This window comes from Peromyscus leucopus, chromosome 4 (genome assembly GCF_004664715.2).
Source record: "Peromyscus leucopus breed LL Stock chromosome 4, UCI_PerLeu_2.1, whole genome shotgun sequence".
Taxonomy (NCBI): domain Eukaryota; kingdom Metazoa; phylum Chordata; class Mammalia; order Rodentia; family Cricetidae; genus Peromyscus; species Peromyscus leucopus.
In genome coordinates, this window is record NC_051066.1 from 69,489,792 (window position 1) to 69,512,561 (window position 22,770).

Below are 22,770 nucleotides of genomic sequence, written 5' to 3' on the forward strand. Positions count from 1 at the left end.
CAGCTCCACTCAGCCCAAACAAACACAGTCGAGCTCAGTGTGCCAATTCAGTCCTGATCAACCCAGCTCGACTTGGCTAAACACCACAAAACACTACATAGCCCTTTACAACTCAATCCAGTTCAACACAGCCAAAGCAGATCACTTTCTTCCACTCGTCCTGTTTCCTCTTCTGAATAGACATTATGATTGGTCACAGTATTCTCTTGCCCCTGAAACGAGAGATCCTTGATTATCCATCCACCTGTGCTGCTTTTGAGATAGGGTCTCTTGTAGCTCAGGCTGGCCCCTATCCTACTATGTAGCCACAGCTGGCCTGGAATTACTGGCCTTCTTGTCTGTCTCTCCTGCCCTGGGATTATAGGCTCAGGCCACACCTATTCACTTCTGTGTCCCCACCAGTTAGATCAGGCTGGATGCTGAGCAAAGGCAGCAAGGATGTGTGGCCTAGCAGCCCTGCTTTGCCCAGAGGCTGTGCCCCTTTGCAGGAAATCATAGCAAAGAAAGTGGAAGCCCGATATGCCAAAGCACATGTGAACAAGCCCACACACTAGCGTTCAAGCCTCCGTTTAAAATGAAATCAACTCCATAGTCAGATTGCTTTTCCACTCAAGGCATGGCAAGGACAGATCGTGAGGGTTCCTGTCCAGCAGGCAGGATCCTGGCACTTTATTGCTCCTGATCTTATTTTTTAGAAAATGTCTTTCTTCCTCTGCATCCTGAGCTTGCCGATTTGGCTAGACTAGGTAGCCACTGAGCCTCCTGTCTGTTCCACTTGCCAGCGCTGGAGGACACAAGTGCACACCTCCATACCTGACTCTTTTAAGTGGGTTCTAGGGATCTGAACTCAGGACCTCTTGCTTCCATGGCAAGTATTTTAAAGACCGAACCATCTCAACAGCCCCAAGAGAGTGTTTCTTTTTAATGGGCACAGCCCTATGGTCTGGGGCCTGGAGAGTCAGAACAGAGTCCTGTGATCATGAGCAGATTCATGGACATTGTAGCGTTTTATTCTACTGGTGGTTCTGAGGCATCAGATGAGTGTCTATCAGATTCACCAAGTCCTGTTTAACACACTGGGGCACGCTGCAGTCTCGGGGTTTAATGAAGAACCACAAAGCAGCTTGGCATTACTGCCATGCCAGAGCCGTCTCGTGCCCCATGAGACCTCACCTGCCTGAGATCTGAGCTCACAGAGGACCCCGAATCCAGCCTCAGCTCCAGCCCAGGACTGGGGGCAGGGCAGGAGGGGTAGAGAAAGGGGTAACTGGTTGCAAACCCACAGTGCCAGTAGGTAGCGTGTTGGCATGGGGTAAACCTGCTTGCTTTTTGCTTGTATGTGTGTACCTGTGTGCATGTGAGCACCACATGCACACTTCTCCAATGAATTCGAGTGTCTAGAGCAGAGTTCAAGTGTCAATCAGCAGGAAGCAGAAAATGATACAAAATAAGTGTTTCTGGGTCACTGCTAGGACTTTGCCTTGTTGACACACACAGACATACTCAAGCCTACTTCCAAAACGTTGAGAAAATTGACAATTAGAGATTGATTTTAGTTTAAGATCAGAAACAGTGTCAAGAAATGAGGTGAGTGTGTTAAAACATAAACAAAAAAACCTCACCAGGATAAGGTTCATTATTGTCCGAATTCAGCCTCAAGCTTTCTGTCAGCCAAGGTAGAAAGGAAAACCTTAATCTATTGTCTATCAAATTATTACAGATTATACAACTACATTACAGATACGTTACAAATACAGATACACAAATATACAGATACATTACAGATTATACATTATCGAATGTATTCCTATCAAATAGGAAGGCTACAGAATTACAGAACGGTAGTGCCGAAAAGATCCCATCATCTTTCGATGAGGAGGCATGACCGAGATGTGGGAAGTGATTGTCCAGAGTGGACAGCGATGCAGAAGCGGGGCTGAGCCTGGGATCCAGGACTCCGCAGCTCCAGGCCAGGGCTCTTCGACTTCAGCTTGCCGCTCCCAGCACATGCCAGATTGTTTTCCGTCTTTTCTCTGCACAAAAGCAGCAGGGTGGGTGGGATCTCCATGTGCGTCAAACCTCTGGGTTGAGCTCTGAGCCTGGCAGTGCCCTGGGGGTGGGGGTGAGTAGTGCAGGGGTGGACTAGAACTGTAGTAGAACAGTTTTGCCTGTCTCCGTGGCGTTTGCTCAGGACCCACACTCTGCTGGTGGCAAGCCAGGTGCCTGGTGCACAGTGAAGGCAGGGGCCAGGAGGGGGCCATGAGGGGGGTCTCAAGATGGTCCTTCATGGGAAGCAGCCTGGGGTCTGGCCCTGCTCCAGGGAACTTCAGGGCCTCTCTCTGCTGTCTGGGATTCCAATCTCCACAGCTGGTGTCTGAAGACAATGAGACTGAGGCCTCCCCACCCTGGGCCACCCCGCCCTGGCCCCAGATGGGCTGCGGTTAGAGAGGCCTCCTCCAAGACAGTTGGTTCCTTGAACGGCCTGGTCCTCCGGAGAGGCCTGTGCTGAGTGGGCCAGGCCCGGGTGGCCCTGGAACGGGGTGGTCCTGGGCACGACATGCAGAATGGAAGTACAGTGGGGACCTTGGTGAGCTCTCCTCCTGGGGGATGTAGAGACAAGCCTGTGGTTGCACAGCCCTGAGGCACAGAGGCGCAGCTGGGGGTCAGAAACGAGAGGACACTTGGAGTCTCTGCACAGAGACACGGATTGGAGCACAGAGGGACCAGCAGGTACCATGCGACCTCCTAGAGGATGGGAGGACATTGGAGGTCAGCCAGGCTAACAGCTTCTGCTCACTGGGGGACAGGAGAGGCAGAACTTAAGCTCAGGCCTCAGGCATAGGAGAGGATAGGAAAGGGACAAAGGAGTGTCCTGAAAAGGAGGTCCCAGGCAGGCCAGCTCCCACTGGTCTGAGTTTCTCCACTCTGCCCCGACCTCCATCAAATAAATCTTACCATGACCCTTTTCTGTTCCCTCCCCCAAACTGTTCTTGACTGCCTCTACCCAGATAAAGCGGCTCCCCACCTCCTTCAAGCGCTATCCCTCACTCCACTCCTTCCCTCAATTCCAGGTCTGTTTGCCAGACACCATCCTATACTCTGGATCCCTCCCAGCCTCCCTTGGGTCCTCAGTTTCCCAGCCCCCAGTGACATCACCCACCTCTCTATCCCCACCACAGAAGGGACCTGGAACCCACAGACACAAAACCTCAACAGCAGCAGCAGGGCAGCTTCTCTTGTCCCTGCCCCACCCCCAAAGAAAGGAAGGAATAGAACTGTATATTTTGGTGCCTCTAGTGCCCCCCCCTCCCCAGAAAACCCTGGGAGGCTGAGGATGGAGCGGAAGGCTGAGCTCAGTCTGCAGGAAATTAAACATGAAATGAAAACAACCTTCCCTGATTGATTCCTCCATCCCACCCCCAGCCCCCACCGCAGCCGCTGATAAAGGGGGATCCCATTTCACCATGCAGAAGAGCCCTCGTGTGCTCCTTTCTCCCAGTGGGCATCCTGGGTCTGCACCCCTGAGTAAAAGTACCCCTCCCCCAGGCTCTGGGGCAGAGACTGAGACCCTAAGCCTTGGAGAGGGCTGCTCCCAGGGAGGTCACAGGAAGGACACTCGAGGTGTGTATATGTATGTGCACATATGTGTGTGCATGCACACATGACCAGACAGATACGTTTGTGTGTAAATGTGTGTGTATATCAGATTAGGAATGGAGAGGAAGTGCACCCCATCTCCCGACCCAATACTAAGGGGACACACAGCCCGCAGATTTTGACCACTTTGCTTCAGCAAGAGAATGAGGTCAGGAGCCATAAACAAACAACTTGAGGGCTCTAGAAACTTCACGCTGTGTCCCATCTGTTGTCCCCACCAGTCACCACCTCTACCAGGACATCAGACCAGACCTCGCCCCATTTTGAGGATGTAGAAATTGAGGCTCTTAGTAGTGCACGCGCTGCACAGCCCTTCTTTTCCAAGCTACTCCAGAAGCCCCACAGGCCATAGCGTCTGCCCTGGTTCCTGAGGAGTCTGGGTGCTCACAGGCAGGACAGTGGAGAGGCTGCTCTGGTCTCCATCCCAGAAGCACAGTTGGCTGCCTTGGCTAGGGAAGCCTCTGCCCTGCCTGGCCATATCATCTTTCTCACGGTCTGGGCCCAAAGTGAGCAGCCTGGGTGCAGACCACACTGGCCCAGACTTGTCCAACCATTTGCCAATGCAATAGGATATTGCCATAAACAAAGCTCACGATTGAGAACCATGCAATTGAGTTACAAAAATCAATATATTTTTAAAAGTGTTTTAAGCAAGTTTACACTTCTGCGCTGGGCTGTGTTCATAGCTGTCTTGGGGTGCATGTGGCCTGCAGACCACAGACTGAGCACACATTGCTGAGCTGTGCCTGTGTGCATCGGAATCTACAGAGCCCATTGGAAGGTGCAGAGGAAGCTGCTGCCATCCTTCTCTGAGGAGCAATTAGCCTGCCCTCTTCTCACTGTTCTCCTCTCCCATCCTCTCTGGCCGTACCCTCCACTCTGTCCCTAACCAGTAAAGGCCTCTAGAGGAGCAGCCTGCCCTTTTCCTTGTCTTTGTGTCTTGGGTAGTTCTCAGCCACCCCACCAGAGTCTCTACACTTAGCTCTGCTCTGACTCTGCTCTGGCTCTCTCCTGGCTGTGTGCTTGGTCAAGTCAATGGCCCAGCACCTATGTCTCGGAGAGAGGTACCACCTGGCCAGCATCAGTCAACCTGTCTAGGATATTCAGCAGTCACCCTACTAACACCTTGCTAAGGGCAAACCCCTCCCAGTTGGTATATGCAGCCCCCCCTCCATCATCTAGCTCCTGTCTCCACACATCTTTTCCTGACTGCCCTCTCTCCAGAAGGCCTCACCCACCATCACTCCAGGAAAGTTCTGAGCAGACTTGGTTTCTCTCAAAATGTTGCAGGGACGTGTGTACTCTGGATTTGCATCTATAGACAGGTCCTCGAGAGTCACAGGCCTTCAGGATTATTTGAGACTAGCTAAGGGAAGAAATTTCTAGAAAGGTCTTCCTAGCTTGATGGAATTCTTCCTGGGGTCTGTGACCTTCCGCAGATTATACACAGTGCTGGGAAAACAGATAACCAATGGCTTGCGCTCATTCTCTGTCTCCTCACTTATGTGTGCGTGCCTGTGTGCCTGTGTGTGTGTGTGTGTGTGTGTGTGTGTGTGTGTGTGTGTGTGTGGCTTAAGCAGTTAGGCCCCAGATCACACTTATGGTCAGTGCAGTGCACACAGCCTTGCCAATGCTGACAGTTCTACGTGATTGACAGGTGGCGGCTGACTCTTTCTCTGTGCCCCTAACACACACCCCTGGCTGGTGGAGTTAGGGACTGCGAGCAAGGCCTGAGCCCCGTGACCACCCCTTTGTCCTGTAGGTTTGGTTCCAGAACCGGAGGGCCAAGTGGCGGAAGAGGGAGCGCTTTGGGCAGATGCAGCAGGTCCGGACCCATTTCTCCACGGCCTATGAGCTGCCCCTCCTCACTCGAGCGGAGAACTATGCCCAGGTAAGTCCTCCTGCCCAGCTGTCCCCTCTGACCCTAGACCCCAACACTGATGGTGCAGGGAGGAGGAGGGCTAGGCCCAGAGACCCCCAGGTCTCTGTTTGTCCCCGACTGTGGGAGACCTAGAATGTTGGGACATGTTTTCCTCTGCTGTGGTAAGCACCCGGCAAACAGACGATCAGGTGCTTCCGGAGTGTTGGTCGTCACTCAGGGTACCCTCAGGAAGGCTGTTCTGAGATCTCCAGAGCTTGTGGCCAGGTTGGAATGCACATGGAAATCTGCGCCCACGACAAAGCTTCCTCGGTCTTAGTCTTGCTCCCGTCGTGAGTGCCTCCAACTCTCTGAGGCCCAGCTTCTTTGCTTATGAATGGGATATGATATGTGTCCACTTCAGCTCTTCTATAACACTGTCCTAAGGTCTAGGGTCATGGTTTCTGGAAAGCAGCATGCATGGGCTTGATATTCGGGCATCTGCCCGCGGTCTCCCTTCCTTTCTCCAGCAACTTCCTGTCTGTCTGTCCATCAGCCAGAACAAGGAGTATTGTGAGTGATGTCAGGCACCCAGGGCTCCTGGACAGATGTCCTCTTGGCTGAGTGCACCCGTGACACCTCTCTCATGACCTCCCTCTGCCCCTGCCCCTCCTCACCTATTACATCTCCTTCCTGTTTGCACTCTGCCTCCTGCTCTAAGTCTTGGGACTCCAGCAGCCGATAGCACCACTGTTCCCGGGTGCCTGGGTGTGGTGCTGTTAAACGACCTGGGCCGGCTCTGTACCTCCTCCTGCTCCCCCAGGATTTGAGGGTCAGAGGGCAGCCCTAGAGGTGAGGCTCAGGAATGTGGGTGTCTAGCATATCAGCTTCACCTCTGGTCACATTCCTTAATGCTTTTCTTCCCCTCTCCCTCTGTCCTCCCAGGGCTGACCTCTAACTCTCACTCTTGGCCCTTGGCGGCCGCCATCTGAGCTCAGAGCTAGAGGGAAGAAACCAACAAGAGACCCTGCCTGTCTCTGCCACCTGCCCCATGGACTCCAGGTCCTAGGCCATTTCCGAGAGGGTTGGCGGCCAAATTGTCCCCTCTCTGGGGCACGCTGGGGCCAGGAACAGGACATGGTCAGTCTGCAGGCAGTTCCTGGGACCATTAGAAGTTCCTGTGGACCTTGAGGACCCAGTGCCTACCTGGTGCTTTTAAAGGCCTCCTTGAGTTCTTCCTAAACCCTTGTGGGTGGGCAGGCCAGGAGAAGCCTGTCTGAAATAACTGAGAACCTAGAGTTACAGTTTAGAGGAGCATGGTCCTCTCTTCAAAGAGGACCTCGGCACCCCAGACTTACTTCCTCAGAGTTGCTTAGAGGCCAGAGAAAGGTGAGGCCAGAAGTGGGAGTGGGGTGGGGTGGGAAGAGAGAAGGAATGATAGTCATTTCAATGGAAAATGTGTGGTTGAGCCCCACCTGGGGGCTGGGGCCACCTTTTCATGGCTGGGCTAGTTGGGAAACCTCAAGGGTTCTTGGAGCTTTAGGCATTGACCTGGGCCTATGGGCGCATTCATATGCCTGCTCCCCACAATGATCCCCATATCACCCCAACCTACAAGCCCAGAGCCTGTGTCCCCCACAAGATGCTCTCAGGTTGATCCAGGGTAATGCTTTTACTGGACCCTGAGACACTTGGAAACTCAATCCTGGCTCTTGAATGTCGAGTATGGATCTGCTCTGGGAATCGAAAGTCTCAAACACAAATTCACCTCCAGCTCCCTGGGCACTCTTCATGTTAGACGCCTAAGAAGGGTTTCACTGTAATGATGGGCAGGTGAAAAGGGTAAGTACCCCTTCTATACCACTGCCCTCCGAGCTGGCCTGTGACATCTCTCCCTTCACTGTCCCCAGATTCAGAACCCGTCCTGGATTGGCAACAATGGGGCTGCCTCGCCCGTGCCAGCCTGTGTGGTCCCCTGTGACCCAGTGCCTGCCTGCATGTCCCCTCATGCTCACCCTCCTGGCTCTGGAGCCAGCAGCGTCTCCGACTTCTTGAGTGTCTCCGGGGCTGGCAGTCACGTGGGCCAGACACACATGGGCAGCCTGTTTGGAGCAGCTGGCCTCAGTTCGAGCCTCAACGGCTATGAGATGAACGGCGAGCCAGACCGCAAGACCTCGAGCATCGCTGCCCTGCGCATGAAGGCCAAGGAACACAGCGCGGCCATCTCTTGGGCCACATGACAGGGCCCCTCCTGCCAGTCCTGATGCCGTGCTCCTCCCTGGGGCCTTGGCCACGTCCCTGCTTTCCAGGCCCCAAGCTTCCCACTTGACTCTCCTCTTAGGAACCCGGCCTGGCCCAGGGGCCTGGCCCTCAGCACTTTCAGTCACCCCAAGTCTGAGGCCCCAGGGACTGCTGGGAGGGAGGGGTGGCAGGCCCTTGTCCCTCCCTAGCACTGAGGCCTTGAGCCCTGCTCCCTGCCAAAGGCAGTGGAGAAAGCCAGGTGGCTCTGTGTGTAGCTTTGCATCATGTAAGCTGCGGCCCTCTCTCTTCATGTTCCTTCACCCTTCCATTTGACTTGAGTCGAAGTTAGGCTCCCCTCCAGACCTAACAGTGGTCCAGCCTTGTCCAACCATCCTTTCTTCTGTGTGGTCCCCTGGTCACTGGGCCTATGGCTGTGTGTCTTAAGTAACAAGCTGCCTTGCGAGCCAGCTCCTGACCCCTTCTGCCCTGCCCCCATGGAAGCCCATGGAACCCCACCTTCTTTATCCAAGGCATCTGATCATCTATCCATCCAAGGGACCTTGTGGCTGTGGCTTGACTGTCCCCTGTGATGGATGCACCTGGGAAAAGTGGGAGGCAAGATGAGGGAACAGAACTGAAGGATGCTGTTGCTGTCCACCCATAAGGATGACCAAGCTCCAAGGAGATGTGGGCCAGCCTTTGATCCTGAAACTGGTTCTGGTTGACACTGTGGGGGTGGGGTGCCATGTGTGAGGGGAGGCAAGGACACAGATTCACCGCCACCACCACTGCTACCACCACACATGACCATCAGGAGCCAGAGAAGCTCTCAGAATGACCACAAGGAGGATCCAGTGGGCTGAACCTGGGTACCACCTGGCATCTTCTGCAGTGGGGAGGTCCCTTGGTCAGCACTGGAGCCTCCTCAGGGCCCCTCTGGTCACTCATTGGGGCTGCTGAGCAGTGTCCTGGTCTGGAAGAATTTAAACTTTGGAAGACATAAGCTAGAGCACAGGGCCACGGCTGAAGGGCTCTGGAACAGAGGACATGTGACCAGCTCAGCCTCCTGCCAGAATGGCCTTTCTATGCTCAGACTAACAATGCCCATCCACCCACCATCCTACCACAGCATGGCACCTGCCGGAGCTTTCCACACAGGGTAGGTGGACATCGGTGCCCCTCTAGGCTAAAAGGAGAGCTTCTTTCCAGCTGCCCTCCACACCCTCTTAGAGAGCCAATCTTACTTCTTCCCCAGGGGCCATGGCCTCTGTCTCAGCTGGCCTCAGGAAAGACTCCCATCAAGGCCCACTCTCTGTGGCAGGAAGTCCTCCTGAAGTGAGTCCCCCATCTGAAGGAAGGGGATCCCTGTCTACCTGACTTGACCTGGAGCTAGGAACTAGGATTTGTAGTGGTCCCAGCCCTCACCTGAGCTGGAGCACAGAACCACCCTTGAGGTAGGTCCCTCAAGCAGGTGGCCTTTTCCTGAGGAGACACACTTGCCTTTTCTACCTTCTGCCTTGACTATTGTCCGAGAGGTGGGCTGGGCCCACTAGGCCCAGGGTTCTGCTCACCGATTGGTCTCTCAGGTTGGGCTGAGGACTGAGGACCCCTGCCTTAGATCTGCCCTAGGTCTCAGTGGGTGAGAGGGAACCACAAACCCCTGTTGTGTGCCCTTGTCGGCTCTGGAACGTAGACAGAGTAAGCTCTCAGTAGAATGTAGACTCTGGGTTGGCCACCCCTAGTAAGAGTCAGGCCTCTTCAGAAACTGTAGTTCTCCAATAGATCTTAGGAAGACAAAGGAGGCCTTGGGTATTGAATTCAGTGTTCCTGGTGGCTTGGCTTTAATGTTTCAGATGTTTGGGGAACAAGTTCTCCAGTTCTGGAGTGACTGAAATAACTCCCTTCCTCAGAATCTAGCAAGAGAAGGAAGAACTTAAGGGCAGGAGCAATTCCTTGGGGTTCTTCCTCATGGCTGTCATGGCTGGGGCAGGGCAAGTGGGGGAAATGTGTCCATACCCTAGATAATCAGTACAAAGAGTGAAGAACCAGAACAGCTCCAGAAGAAGGGAGAGTGAGCTTCTGGTAGATTCTTCTGGAAGGGAGTGACATATAACTTCTCTAGGTTTTATTCCTGGCCAGGCTAGACCCAAGTCAGGCAAATTCCAACCCATAAGCTTGAGAATAAAAAAGTATATAGCAATAGCAGATTGCTCTCCACCACAGTCAAGAATTGACATACCTCCCATCATCTCTCCAGATGGAGCAATCTTTTACCTAGGCTATTCTGGAGGGCCTTGGCGTCAGATGGTTCCTAGGGCATCTGGAGATGCTCTGAGCTCCCACAGGGCCTCCATCATGTCTCACATCTCCTCAGCTGCCCAGGTCCCCTGAAGAGAACTGTGGGGTCCTGTTGTCCCTAGTGGGTCTGTCTTAGTCCCTGGGATGCCCTAAAGTAACAAAGGCCTCCATGGCAACCTAGCTTCCTAATGAGCCAGATCTTCCAAAGGCACAGCTGTAGAGAGAAGACTACCTGCTGGGCGGTCACTTGCTGGACAAGCAAACTGAGTGAGCTGAGTAAGCCAGCCTTGCCTGCCAGCACAGTAAGTAGCCACATCCAGTCCTGGCAGCCTGGTGTATCACAGAGTGGTTACGCCTGTCTCGACCCATCTCTCCAGGAGCCCCTTCCTTCCACAGCATGGGGGGCCAAGACTCTGGGGCAGACAGAAATGTCTCCAAGTTTTTCTTTTTCTTTTTCTTTTTTTTTTTTTTTTTTTTTTTTTTTTTTAATTCTTCCTGATTCTGTTCTCACAACCATGCCTCTACCTTTGGGAAGCAGGATGGGTGAAGATTTAGGCAAAGAGGCAGCAAGATCCAGGGCTTCCCCAGCACACACTGCCATGCTCATGTTGGACACAGCTCTGACGCTTCATCTCCCTGAGGAGACAGGAAGGATTCCATGGAAACCGCCATGTGCCCTTTACACAGTCCATTGCCCTCTGGGATAGCCATGGGCAGATCATCTCTGGGGACTCAGAGGAAACCAAGGCTCCAGGTCCATGGGAATGACCCTGACTGTCAGGTACGGAGACACACAGACCCAGGAGAGGGAGAGTGGCAGGCAGCCTCGCCCCCAGGGTGCTAACCAATAACCATACAATTTCAAACCAGGACAAGCTTCCATTTCTTTCCCTCAGCCCTCCTTCGCTGCAAGGATGCCCTAGGGAGGAATTCCCACCAGACAGTACTTCCCAGCCTTCCCTCTCCTTTCTTCACCCTTCACTCACACATAGAGCTAGGCCTGTATACTACTGATTTTGGAGGACCGTTTTCAGTGTCTAATAACCTGTTTGGGTGTGCAGTGGTCAGAAAAAAAGAGAGAGAGAGAAAAAGAGAAAACTGAGTAAGAGATGGAACATGAACCTCAACCAAAACTCGCTGTTCTTGTAAGATATTTTAACCCTGTATAAATGCAACTTTTTCTTTAGCTTAATGGCCTGGGGTGGAACATTCAAATATATATAAATATATATATAGATATATAAAATACATTAAAATTTCAGAAAAACGTAAAAAAAAAAATGAGGTCCGTTCCATAAAGTTTTACTGCCTATACCACCATGTAACTACATTATAGCAAAATATTAAAAGGAGCATTCTTTTCTTTTAAAGTAAGTTATTGCACTTACATCTTTTGGAGAGGGGAGGAATGTGGGAAGAAGGGGGCTGAGGGGCTGGGGTGGGCGGAATGCAAGGCAGAGGCAGCTGACGCTCCCAGCAGCCGCCTCGTCGGGCGCAGCCCAGACTGTCTGTTTGGTTGTTGTTGTTGTTTGCAATAAACTCCTTCCTCCTCTCGACTGGAGTCTGTCTGTTTTGTTCCTGACTTATGACAGATGAAATGTGATCAGAGAGGCCTCTGAAATCTCACGTTAATTGAAGTCGGCAAAAAAATACTAACAGTGCCCTTTTGAACTGCTGACATAGTGCAGGATGGGTTACCAGGCTAGATTAACAACAGGTGGCCAGCCAATCCTCCAGCGCAAAGAGGGGTGCATGGTCTGACAGGGTCTGGGACACACACACCCTTTGGCTCTTGAGTGGCAGGCAAGTCAGAGGGCCCAGAGAGGCCTAAGCGTGCTTCTTAGACAGTGGACGATCATGGGCAAAGCTTCTTGTTCCTCTGTGCCTAGTACAGACTGTGCCAGGAGGGCTTCATGCAGCCATGTTCCACATCCCTGATGTCCCTGAGAACAGTGCTTCTGGAGGCTGTTCTGGAAGCCAGATGAGGGCCAGGGCATCAGGTCCTGCAACTCTGCACTGAGAGGTACAGGGCAGACCTCTAGGAGATGCAAGACCCAAGCCTGGCCCTGATAATGAGTACCCCGTGGTAGAAGGAGCCTTCCCAGCAGGAAAAAAAAAAATGGACAAATAAGTCTGAAAGCCAGACTCTGAGGACAAAGGATGAAGCAGACAGGGACTGTGGGATGGGACTCAGAAAGAGACCCTGAGTCTCAGAGCAGCTAGTGTGAGGGGCAGGGTCGGAAGCACAGGAATACACCCTGTCTCTGTCTAGTCTACCAAGCTGTCGGGAGGGTTAATGCATGCACTTATAAGCTGATGTGGCGAAGGGGTGTGAAGAATGATGTCTGTTCATAGCTGTTCTTCCCAGCCTCCCATTCCAACTATCTGAACACTCTCTCAGAGATACCTTAGACTTGTTGCCTTGGGGAGGGAATTCTGTGTAGCACAGATGTTTTAGGTAGACCTGGGAACTTGCTTTAGGAAATGACAGCTGGCACACATTTGGGCTGAGGGACACAATAGCATTTGGACTCTTACCCCAAATTACAGAACAGCAACTGAGGCCGAGGCAGGAAAAGGCACATGTACCTAGAAACCATGGAGTGCTGTTTCTACCACCCATCTCTACTTCTTCCTCGGGAGTTAGGCACTCAAAACAAGGGCTCTTTCTTTCTCCAGGGAAGTGTAGCTAAAGTTTTTTTGGTCCTGGCTCCTGCGGTCTCATAGTCTCACAGACACTCAGACCCAAATGAACACACAGAGGCTTATATTAATTAAAACTGCTCAGCTATCAGCTCAGGCCTACCACTGACTAGCTCTTACACTTAAACTCAAGCCCATTTCTGTTCATCTATAAGGTGCCACATGCTCCGTGGCTTTACCTGTGTGCCATTACATGCTGCTCCCTGGACTGTGGCCTGGCATCTACTGACTCAGCCTTCCACTTGCCAGAATTCTCCATGTCTGTTTATCCTGTCTATACTTCCTGCCTGGCTACTGGCCAATCAGTGTTTTATTTATAAACCAATCAGAGCAACACATTCACAGCATACAGAACATCCCACAGCAGGGAAGTCTGGCTTGTGGGAAGATGACTGGGTCCTACATCCCTGGTGACTGAGGGAGTCCATTCCAGAGACTGGTGCCTCTCAATACAGCCATCTCTCTGTCCCCTCCTGGCCCTCTTCCACTAAGGGATCCCCCACTGATCCTGTGCGTTCTGTGCGTTTCCTTCAGACAAGGCCTCTATGGATCTTTGCTTAGTACCCACCCAGGTCATCTGCTTCCCAGGAGCTGTGTGCAGCATGGTATTGGCACAAAACCCTGAGGGCATCAACTCTTTTTTTTTTTTTTTCCCCCCGAGACAGGGTTTCTCTGCGTAGTTTTGTGCCTTTCCTGGAGCTCGTTGTAGCCAGGCTGGCCTCGAACTCACAGGATCGCTGGCTCTGCCTCCCGAGTGCTGGGATTAAAGGTGTGCGCCACCACCGCCCGGCAAAGGCATCAACTCTTATCTGTGCCTATCCCACACAACTAAAGACTCTCAGGACCCAGGCTGTGCTCACATTAGAGTGCAGGTTCTGAGTGAACGAAATAAGACTCGGAGCTGTGATTCAGGGTTGGGGAGGAGAGAGTCAGTACACTTTATGTCTAGCCAGAGTGGGCCGGGAATGTAGCTCAGGTGGTGCAGGGCTTCCCTGGCATGTATGAAGCCCTGCAGTTCATCCCTAGCACTGCATAAATGATGACACATGCCTGTAGTCCCAGCACTTGGGAGGTGGAGGCAGGAAGATTGCAAGTCCAAGGTCATCATTAACTATAAAGCAAGTTTCAGGCCAGCCTGGGTGACATGAGACCCCAGAGAGAGAGGGAGGAGGAGGAGGAGGGAGAGGAGGAGGAGGGAGAGCAAGCAAGTGAGGAAGACAGAGGGGCAGAGGAAGGTGACTCAGGTCTCTGGAGAGCAGCTTGTCATGAACTCAGAGCCTCAGCTTGACCATGAACCCTGCTGTGTTGCTCAGGATTCCTGTACATTTGTGAAGAGCCATAACAGGGCATTGTCCCCATTATTTATTCCTCCTGGGGTCAAGCCAGCCCAAGGCTAGCTTCCCATGACAGTGCAACAAGAGTCCTGGCCCAGCAGCATTCATCCTGGAGCCTCTGCACTTAGTCTTGGGCTCAAATCCCATGTTTCAGTCTCCCTTAGATAACCCTCGTGCCCCACACCCTCAACCCTGCAGAGAGATTTTTTTTCCTGCCTTGGTGCCAAGCCCAGCCAAAGCTGTTTTTGCCCTGTGCCCCCTGCCTTGCTATAAGAAACCCTGCCAACCCTGGCCACCATGAGTGGGTTGGTCCCCAGACAACAGAACGCTTGCTGTGCTGCAGAGTGTGGAGTGGGGGCTGGGGGCGGAGCTCATCCTCCCATGGCCCAGATTTGCATGCTCAGCAGCTAAGGAACAATGGACCCTCCACAAATAGCACAAATAGCCAGCTCCCCCCAAATAGGGCTGACTACAGACCCTCTACGTGTTCGTGGCGAGAAGATGTAAGCCGGCGCCAGAAGACAATGGGGTGTGAGAGTTGAAATTTTCCCAGGAATTCTGTGTGATTCCAAACAGATTTTTTTTTTTTTTCCTTTTTAGCTCAACACAGACCAACAGGCTTGAGGAAGGGCAAGCTTGCACACGGAGCTTGGGTTTACGGCCATGTGCACACCATGTGTTAAGGTGTTGCCTTGGCTGGTGGGGAGCAAACCCACTGTGATGCCTGCATGGGATCTCCCTGGAGCCCTTCAGGACATGGTTCTTAGATGTTCCAGGATTGGGGGGTGGGGTGGGGTGCTGCAGGGCTCTTGCCAAGTCTTCTGGGGATGTCTCTTTCATTTTTTCACAAGTCCCCTCCCGCTCTTTTCTCTGCTCTGTACCTACAGTGTACCTCTATTGTTCCCAAAGCTCTTCGGGAAAAGTAATCGGCCCACATATACCATGGACTGAGAGAAAAATGAAGATGAGAGAGAGAGATGAAGATGGTTGAGAGGATGGGGCAGGGACGGAGTGCAGAATCAGCCCCCACCTCCCCTCTAACATAGACTTACACGGAGAGCTCTGTCTGTCTGAGGAAAGAAGGGGGAAGCCGGGAAGTCACAAGTGATGGCTGTCAGAGCTGGTCTTAAAGATGGCCTCTGCTCTGCTACTTCAGGCCAGACACTAAAATGCTTCTGTTGCATGTCCTGCCCCCATCTACACAGCAGAGACACGGCTGTGATCCTCTCACAAGGCAGTCACGGAGTCCAAGAGTTGAAAGGTTTGGCACAGTGAGGAGCTGTGCAGAGACAGGCCATGCTATGCATACAAGAGCTTGCTGCCACCCAAGTGGTTAAGGGTAGGACACCAAACATGGGGGGACTGTCACCAAGTGTGTCAACAGACTAGGATGTATTTCTGGGCGACTCAAGGTGGACAGTGCAGTATTCTATCTTCGTGGATGCCATAAGCTAAGTTCCATAAACAACAGACATTCAGTTCCTCACAGCAGCAGAGGCTGAGGCCCTGGCTCATGGAGCTGAAGTGGTCTATCTCTGGCTTACAGATAGCCATCTTCTCTGGGGGTCCTCCTGTGCCCTCTCTACAGGCACATGGAGTAACATGGCTTAGCTGTCTCTTCTCTTTCTTGCTGATAGAAGAACCCGCCCTGATGGGCTCTTCATAGATGCTGTCTCCAAACACAGTGGCACTGTGGGGTTGTGTGTCAGGGCTCCTGTAAGTGAGCGAGGGGCAGAATTCAGTTAATAACAAGCAGTGCGGCTAGTGTGTGTTATGTGGGTGATGGACATGGATGCACACGGACAAGTGGCCGATCGTTACTAGAGGTCTCAGAAGTCCCAGTGAGTTCCCGCAGTGGTCTGGAAACCTCTGGTTTAGCGCCCTGCCATTTTCTTCTAGGCACCTCTCATTCCCACTCTCTCCCTGGTCCATATCATCAGGCCAGCAACCAGTTCTGTCCAACTGTGCCTAGTGAGACACTAACCTGAGAAGCCTCACTGCCGAGAGGCTGAGAGCCAAGAGGCCCGGGCTACAACTCCATAAACTGTAGGTGTCAGCCTAATTGGATTATGGGACACCTACAGGGTCCCTTCTGGGTGGGAGGGGGCTTCCAAAGGAGCCTGGTGTGTAAGTCAGGAATAGAATGGAGAAGACTTGCCCCAAGCATGGGTGGTACCATGCCATGGGCTTGGAGTTCGGATAGAAAGAGACTGAAACCCTCTGTGTTAAGTGCTTCCTCACAGGACTGGTGGCACTCTGAGTGATCCAGTCTTCTTCCTGGAGGAAATGTACCCTGGAAGGCAGAAGTTATCTTTCACTTTTTTCTTTCTTTGTATGTGCTGCCCTAACAAAATCCAATTTATAAACAAGAGGCATTGACTTCTCACAATAGAGGCAAGGAGCCCAAGTTCAAGGTGGCAGCAGCCTGGGGGGCTGGTGTGGCACCTTCCTTCACATGGTAGGAAGAACAAACATGCCTCTCTTGGGCCTCTTTTATAAAAGCACTAAATCCTACTCACCTCCTACCTGCCCGGTGGCACTGGAGACCCTTTAATAGTCTATAACCTGGACCAAGGCCATTTTCTGATACCCATCATCTGTGTCATGCTTCTGCTGCCCCAAACAGCTGAGCCCTTGCTTACCCTCACAAAGAACCAGCTTTGTTTTGAGAATTTCCCATTCTCTAGCTCATGGATGTCTGCTCTCCATTCTCTCTGCCTGCTTAGGGCTTAGCTTACTCTTTATCTGGTTTCTTAGGTAGAAGCCTAGAGTGTTTAAAACCTTTCCTTTCTAGTTTAAGGAATTCAAGCCGGGTCTGCCTTTTGGGATGCTACTCACACATTTGGTACTTTTGATTTTTTTTTAAATTTTTTTTTTAAAGATTTATTTATTTATTATATATGTCTGCCTGCAGGCCAGAAGAGGGCACCAGTTCTCATTACAGATGGTTGTGAGCCACCATGTGGTTGCTGGGAATTGAACTCAGGACCTCTGGAAGAACAGCCAGTGCTCTTAACCTCTGAGCCATCTCTCCAGCCCCGGTACTTTTGATTTTTACACTGTTCAGATTATTTTCTTTGGGTCTCCATCAGCCCAGGTATTATTTGGAAATATGTTATTTAATTGTTACTGATTTCTGACTTAATTCTACTGCATTCAGATAATATATTTTTTAAATAAAAAATTCAATTGCATTTCATTATTTGTGTGTGGGCGCACATGCATAAATGCCACAGCACATGTGTGGACGTCAAAGGACAACTTGTGGGAATTGGTTCTCTCCTTCACCATGTGGCTCAAACTGAGGTCATCAGATTTGTCAGCAAGCGCTTTTATTTAATGAACCATCTCACTGGCCCAAAGAATGTATTTATATTCTCAGTTTTTTAAAAGTTATTGAGGCTTACTTTGGGGGCAACACATTTGGGATGAACATTGCATGCAATTTTACAAGTTGGGTCTCAGCTGTGATAGATGAAGGGTTCTACAGCTGTCAATTAAGCCACAGTGTTTGATAGCGTTACTCAGGTCATCTATATTTTTCTATCAACTTGTTTCATCAGTCACTAACATTGTTGAGACACACATATAATTCTAAGTACTTTGTTTTTCTTTTAGTTGGTTTTGCTTATATATATATATTGAAATAATTATTTGTCACACACATTGATGTATTGACAAATTGGCCCTTTATCACTATCAATATTAAATGTTTCTCCTTCTCTTACCCCCACTTTTTAAACTTAAATGCATTTTACTTTCCTGAGAAGAGTGTATAATTGTTTTTACTGTTTTGATGGCTGTAACAAAATACCACAGACTGTATCATTTATAAAGAGCAGAGGTATTTACTTAGCTCATGGTTCTGAAGACTGGCATCTTCTTGGCTTCCGGTGAAGGCCTTCTTGGAGCTTCACAACAGGGCCGTAGGCACAACCAAGGCAGATGAATTTGCTTTTATGGTAACTCCAGAGAACGAGGACTCACTCACTCCAACACTGGTGCACCAGAGTTACGGGTTTCATACATAGTAAGTCCACAGCACTAGCTGATGATTTCTGTAGTTTGTTCACAGTGTTTAGGCCATTTATGTTTAATGTAATTATTGGTATGCTTGTATTTAAGTCAACCATCTTTCTGTTTGTTTCTATTTGTCTAGTTTGTTCATTATTTACCTTTTCTTCTTCCTCTGCCCTTAAGCCTTAGCAACTATGCCTCTTAAAAGTATTTTCACTGGTTGTCCCACAGTTTATGTGTTTGTAATATATCACAGCCTGTCTTACAGACTTCTCAGCTTTTCTTTCCAGTCTGCCACCAAATCCTCATTCTCCTTTTCTTCTCTACCTGGTAGTGACAGAGCAGGCCCAGTGCTCAGGCCCTTTCTTATCAATTCTGACTCTGGATAATCTCATCTACTCCTACAGTTTTAAATCCCATCTATATCTTTAATTCTAATTTTTCTTCTGAGTACCATGTATCCAACTGTTTAAGTAGTACCACCCCTTAGATTCTAATAGGTAATTGTCTAAGGTGGTACTTCGGATTTTATTTATTATTTATATATCTATGAGAATGTGTGTGTGTGTGTGTGTGTGTGTAGGGGGATGTGTACATCTGTGCACATGCAGAGGCCAGAAGAAAGTATGGATCCTCTAGAGTTGGAGTTATATGCATTTGTAGGGCACCTGGCTTGTTATGTAGGGGAAGATATCCTGACTCCAACTGTCCAGATTGTGCAGCAGGTGCTGTTAATGCTGTCTCTCCAACCCTGGAAACACTCTTGATCTTCCCTCTTGATACTCCCATCTTACTTCAGTCTGCCATTTTTCAATGAATGGTTTCACTTAGTGGATTCAGGATGAAAATTTAGGAGTTAGCTATAAGCCTTTATTTCTTTCACTTCAACTTTTGATTTTTCAATGAATTTAGTAGACATTCTAGCCAGTGTAAGTTCTTACCACTCACACTCCCATCCCATTCCAGCCTCTACTAGCCTTTGCTTAGAAGAAAAAAAAAAAAAACAGCAACCTGACTTCTTTCCTTCCTTCATGCTTGCTATGATCTATTCTCTACACAGTAGCTGAAATGCTTTATTTTAAGATGCCATCCAGACTAGTCATTGTTCTGCCTAAAATCCCTCAGAAACTCTCCTTCACACTAATAATGAACATAGAGCGTCTTTCCAGCCTACGTGGTCCTTACACCATTTGGCTCTGGCTTATCTCCCTGTAGTCACCTCCCAACACACTCTCTCTCCCTCTGGATATGCCAAGCCACATACCAGCTCACTCTTCCCTCAAGTCTGGTATTTACATCATTTGGCACTTCTCAAGATTTAAAGATATGCTTAAATGTCCTCTCTAGCCACCCTTTCCACAATACTTTCTCATGCCCCGCTCACTACTGTGTCCAACACTAGCCTTCTTGTTTTCATAGTAATTATGGACATTTGAAATGACACTCTTTTGTACTTGCTATGGTTGCTTTCACCTCAGAATGTTGGCCTGCTGCTAGCAGGTACGTTGTTATACTCAATGGAATGTCCTCCGAGCAAGGACTCTTACACATAATAATTAAAGATTTATAAACTCAATCCATCACATCAGGGTTTCCTTCTTTCCTTTCTTCCTTCCTTCCCTCCATCCCATTCTCCCTCCATTCCTCCCTTTCTTCCTTCCTTCTCTCTTTTATTCTTTCTTCCTAATAAGGAAAATCATTAATAATTAACAGAATAAAAACATGGGAATGAATATTTACTTTATTCTGGTCCTTTCTCTAAAAGTAAATTAAAATTTACTGTTAGATACAGTTCTCTAAATAGACTTTGGGTTCAGGTTGGAAAAAAAGTCTCCATCAAGTGCAGACTGATTTTTTTCTGAGAGGAGGACAATGGTCTGACAGTTAGTCTCAGTCCAATGGCTGAGAAGTGAGAGGATGTGGTCATCAACTGAAATTCAAATGGACAAGGCTGGGTCCTAGTCATGGTTTTTGGTCCATTGTCCAAAGCTAAAGAAGCCAAAAACCTTTTCCAAGAGGTCCTCACTCAGGACCTTTTCTCTTTCCCAGGCTTCCATGTAGCAGGTACCCCCAGTGAATGGCTGCCAGATAGATAGCATGAAATCAAAAAGGCACACCCAACTGTGTTATGACAGATATTCATCCTTATAACTGCCGAGGCGGGTGAGGGGAGGCGAGAACGGCATTGGGGAAGATGGAGTTAATGAAACCCACGCTTGGCCATGTTGTCAAGATATCAAACCAAACTGGCGACAAGACCAAGGCTGTTAGCAGGGAAATTGCTGGGCCTGTATCCAGAAAGCCAGGACAGGGTACTTGGCGCAGAGTAGGCAGAAGGGAGATGAAGGTGAGTCCCACAGGATCTACCAGAGAAAGACTATTGGAAATCCTAGAGGGCTCTGCCACCAATGCACAATTTTCCTTAATTTCCTCAATTGTGGCTGTTATCCCCGTAATGAGAAACACAACTTCTCTTCTAAGCAGGCAGTGAGGTTGGCAGAAAGCTGAAACCTGAAAATCAGCAGATACAGGGTTGCATACAGCCTTTTCTATTGAAATTAAGCCACTTCCAAAACACAGGGAAAGCGCTCCAAATAGCTTCAGACAGCAGCCAGCCAGGCAGGGCCCTCACCAGGCACCGGATGGACGCTCTCTGGACTCGTCAAAAGAGGCCCAAATCACAAGTGCTCATTTCAATAACATAAGAAAATAAACACGGGGCTTATTTATAGCCCAGGAAAGGGACTGGGGCAAAAGACTGCTCATTTGGTAATCCACCCTGATAGGGTAGACAGGATCCAGACCCCCAGGCTCTCTGGTAACAGGGTAAGCTGGAAAAGGGGCCAGAAGAGAGCTGGCAGCCAGCGTCAACAGGTACAATCTGGAAAAGACCCAGGTAAGAGAGGGAAGAGGTCTGAGACGTCCTGCTGTCTCCACTCTGGCTGAAGGAAGGAGACCCTGGCAGTGGACCCCCTTAAGGTCCTCAAGGGAAGGTGTATGAGGCCAGGAAATAAAGCAATCTCCCAGTATCCTCAGACACTGAGGTCCTCCCATACATCTGGGGCATATACTGGTCCTCATTTACAGCTGAGACATACATCAGAGTCTCTGCTCATAGGTGAGACACACACTGGAGTCCCCACGCTCAGCTGAGGCATCCACTGGGCCTCCACACACTCTGGAGACCGAGTTCCACGCTCAGCTGAGGCATCCACTGGGTCTCCACATACATCTGGGAAGACACTGGAGTCCCCACGCTCAGCTGAGGCATCCACTGGGTCTCCACACACATCTGAGACACACACTGGAGTCCCCACATACAGTGAGGCATCCACTGGGTCTCCACACATATCTGGGACAGGCACTGGAGTCCCCATGCACAGCTGAGGCATCCACTGGGTTTCCACACACATCTGGGACAGACACTGGAGTCCCCACGCTCAGCTGAGGCATCCACTGGGTCTCCACACACATCTGGGAAGATACTGGAGTCCCCACATACAGTGAGGCATCCACTGGGTCTCCACACACATCTAGGAAGACACTGGAGCCCCCATGCACAGCTGAGGCATCCACTGGGTCTCCACACACATCTGGGAAGACACTGGAGCCCCCATGCACAGCTGAGGCATACACTAGACACCCTAGTACAGCTTGGACATATCGAGGAGTCCTGTGCATATTGCTAGGATGTACACCAGGTACCAGAATAAGTGTGGGACGACAACACAAATCCTCAGAGACTTGGCCAGTGTTGGGCTTAGGATATATGCATAGCCCAAGATCAGTGTTCCCTGTAGGAGGGGCAGGATCTCTGCCAGCAGCACAGCATGGAGGATAGATAATACACTGCCTGTCAGAAGCCTGTGTGGATGGTTCTCTTCTGAAGCCCTGGGTGAGAACTGGCTGCTCTTCGTATGTGCTCCCAGAAAACCATGGTTCCTGAGTTTATCTTTGGTATAGGAGGCAGCGACATCAGTTTGCCGCTGTGACAAAAGCCCAGAGCTGACACCTTCTGCCAGGAAGGCTCTGTGTTGTGGTAGAGCCCAATGGATGGCTTTGGCCTAAGAAACAGGGCTTCCATTCTGGGCAGCCCTCACCCACGTGTAGCTCCTGAGAGGTGGTACAGACGATGGTGTTTGCCGAGCAAGCCTGTAGCAGGTAGCTGCTTTTGGTAGAGTGAGAAAGCCTCAACCAGGGGTCCATCCAAGTCAGAAGAGAAGCCCTGAAAAGCCTCACATCGGAGGAAACCAAATGCTGGACAGAGATGCTGGTTATAAGAAAGGAGCCTGCAAGCCGGGGGTGGTGGGGGTGTCAGGCTGGGGGGTGGGGTGTCAAGACTCACCCCAGTCATCTGCTCTCAGCTGCCAGCATCAGTGAGCCTGACATTAAAGCCCCAGCAGCAGGCTACCAGGGAGCCTTGTTTCAGATCTTCCTCCCTTCACAGTTAGTACACTAGGTATGGAAGGTGGCCCCTAATTACCCTCAGAAGTAGAAAAGGATGAACGGTGAACATTGGCCTGGGCTGGGAACTCCAGGGCTTGGATAGAACTCTGGGGTGGGTGGGCTACTCATGTTGAGTTCAGAGTCTCCTGGGTGGGAGGGAGTCACCTGCCAGCATGGAGAGTGTTCCTGCCAGAGCTGCTCAGGAAGTAGTTGGGC

The 22,770-nt window shown here is 50.5% G+C and overlaps 1 protein-coding gene across 1 annotated transcript in view; it reads left to right on the plus strand.

The window, feature by feature from the left end:
- Alx4 (ALX homeobox 4) overlaps positions 1-11,486 on the plus strand; it is a 40,512-nt gene extending 29,026 nt beyond the window's left edge. Inside the window, exons 3-4 of the mRNA XM_028878996.2 lie at positions 5,420-5,548; positions 7,426-11,486. Coding sequence (XP_028734829.1) covers positions 5,420-5,548; positions 7,426-7,755 — 459 coding nt within the window. The 3' untranslated portion in view covers positions 7,756-11,486. The remainder of the gene's footprint in view (positions 1-5,419; positions 5,549-7,425) is intronic.
- Positions 11,487-22,770: the final 11,284 nt, after the last annotated feature.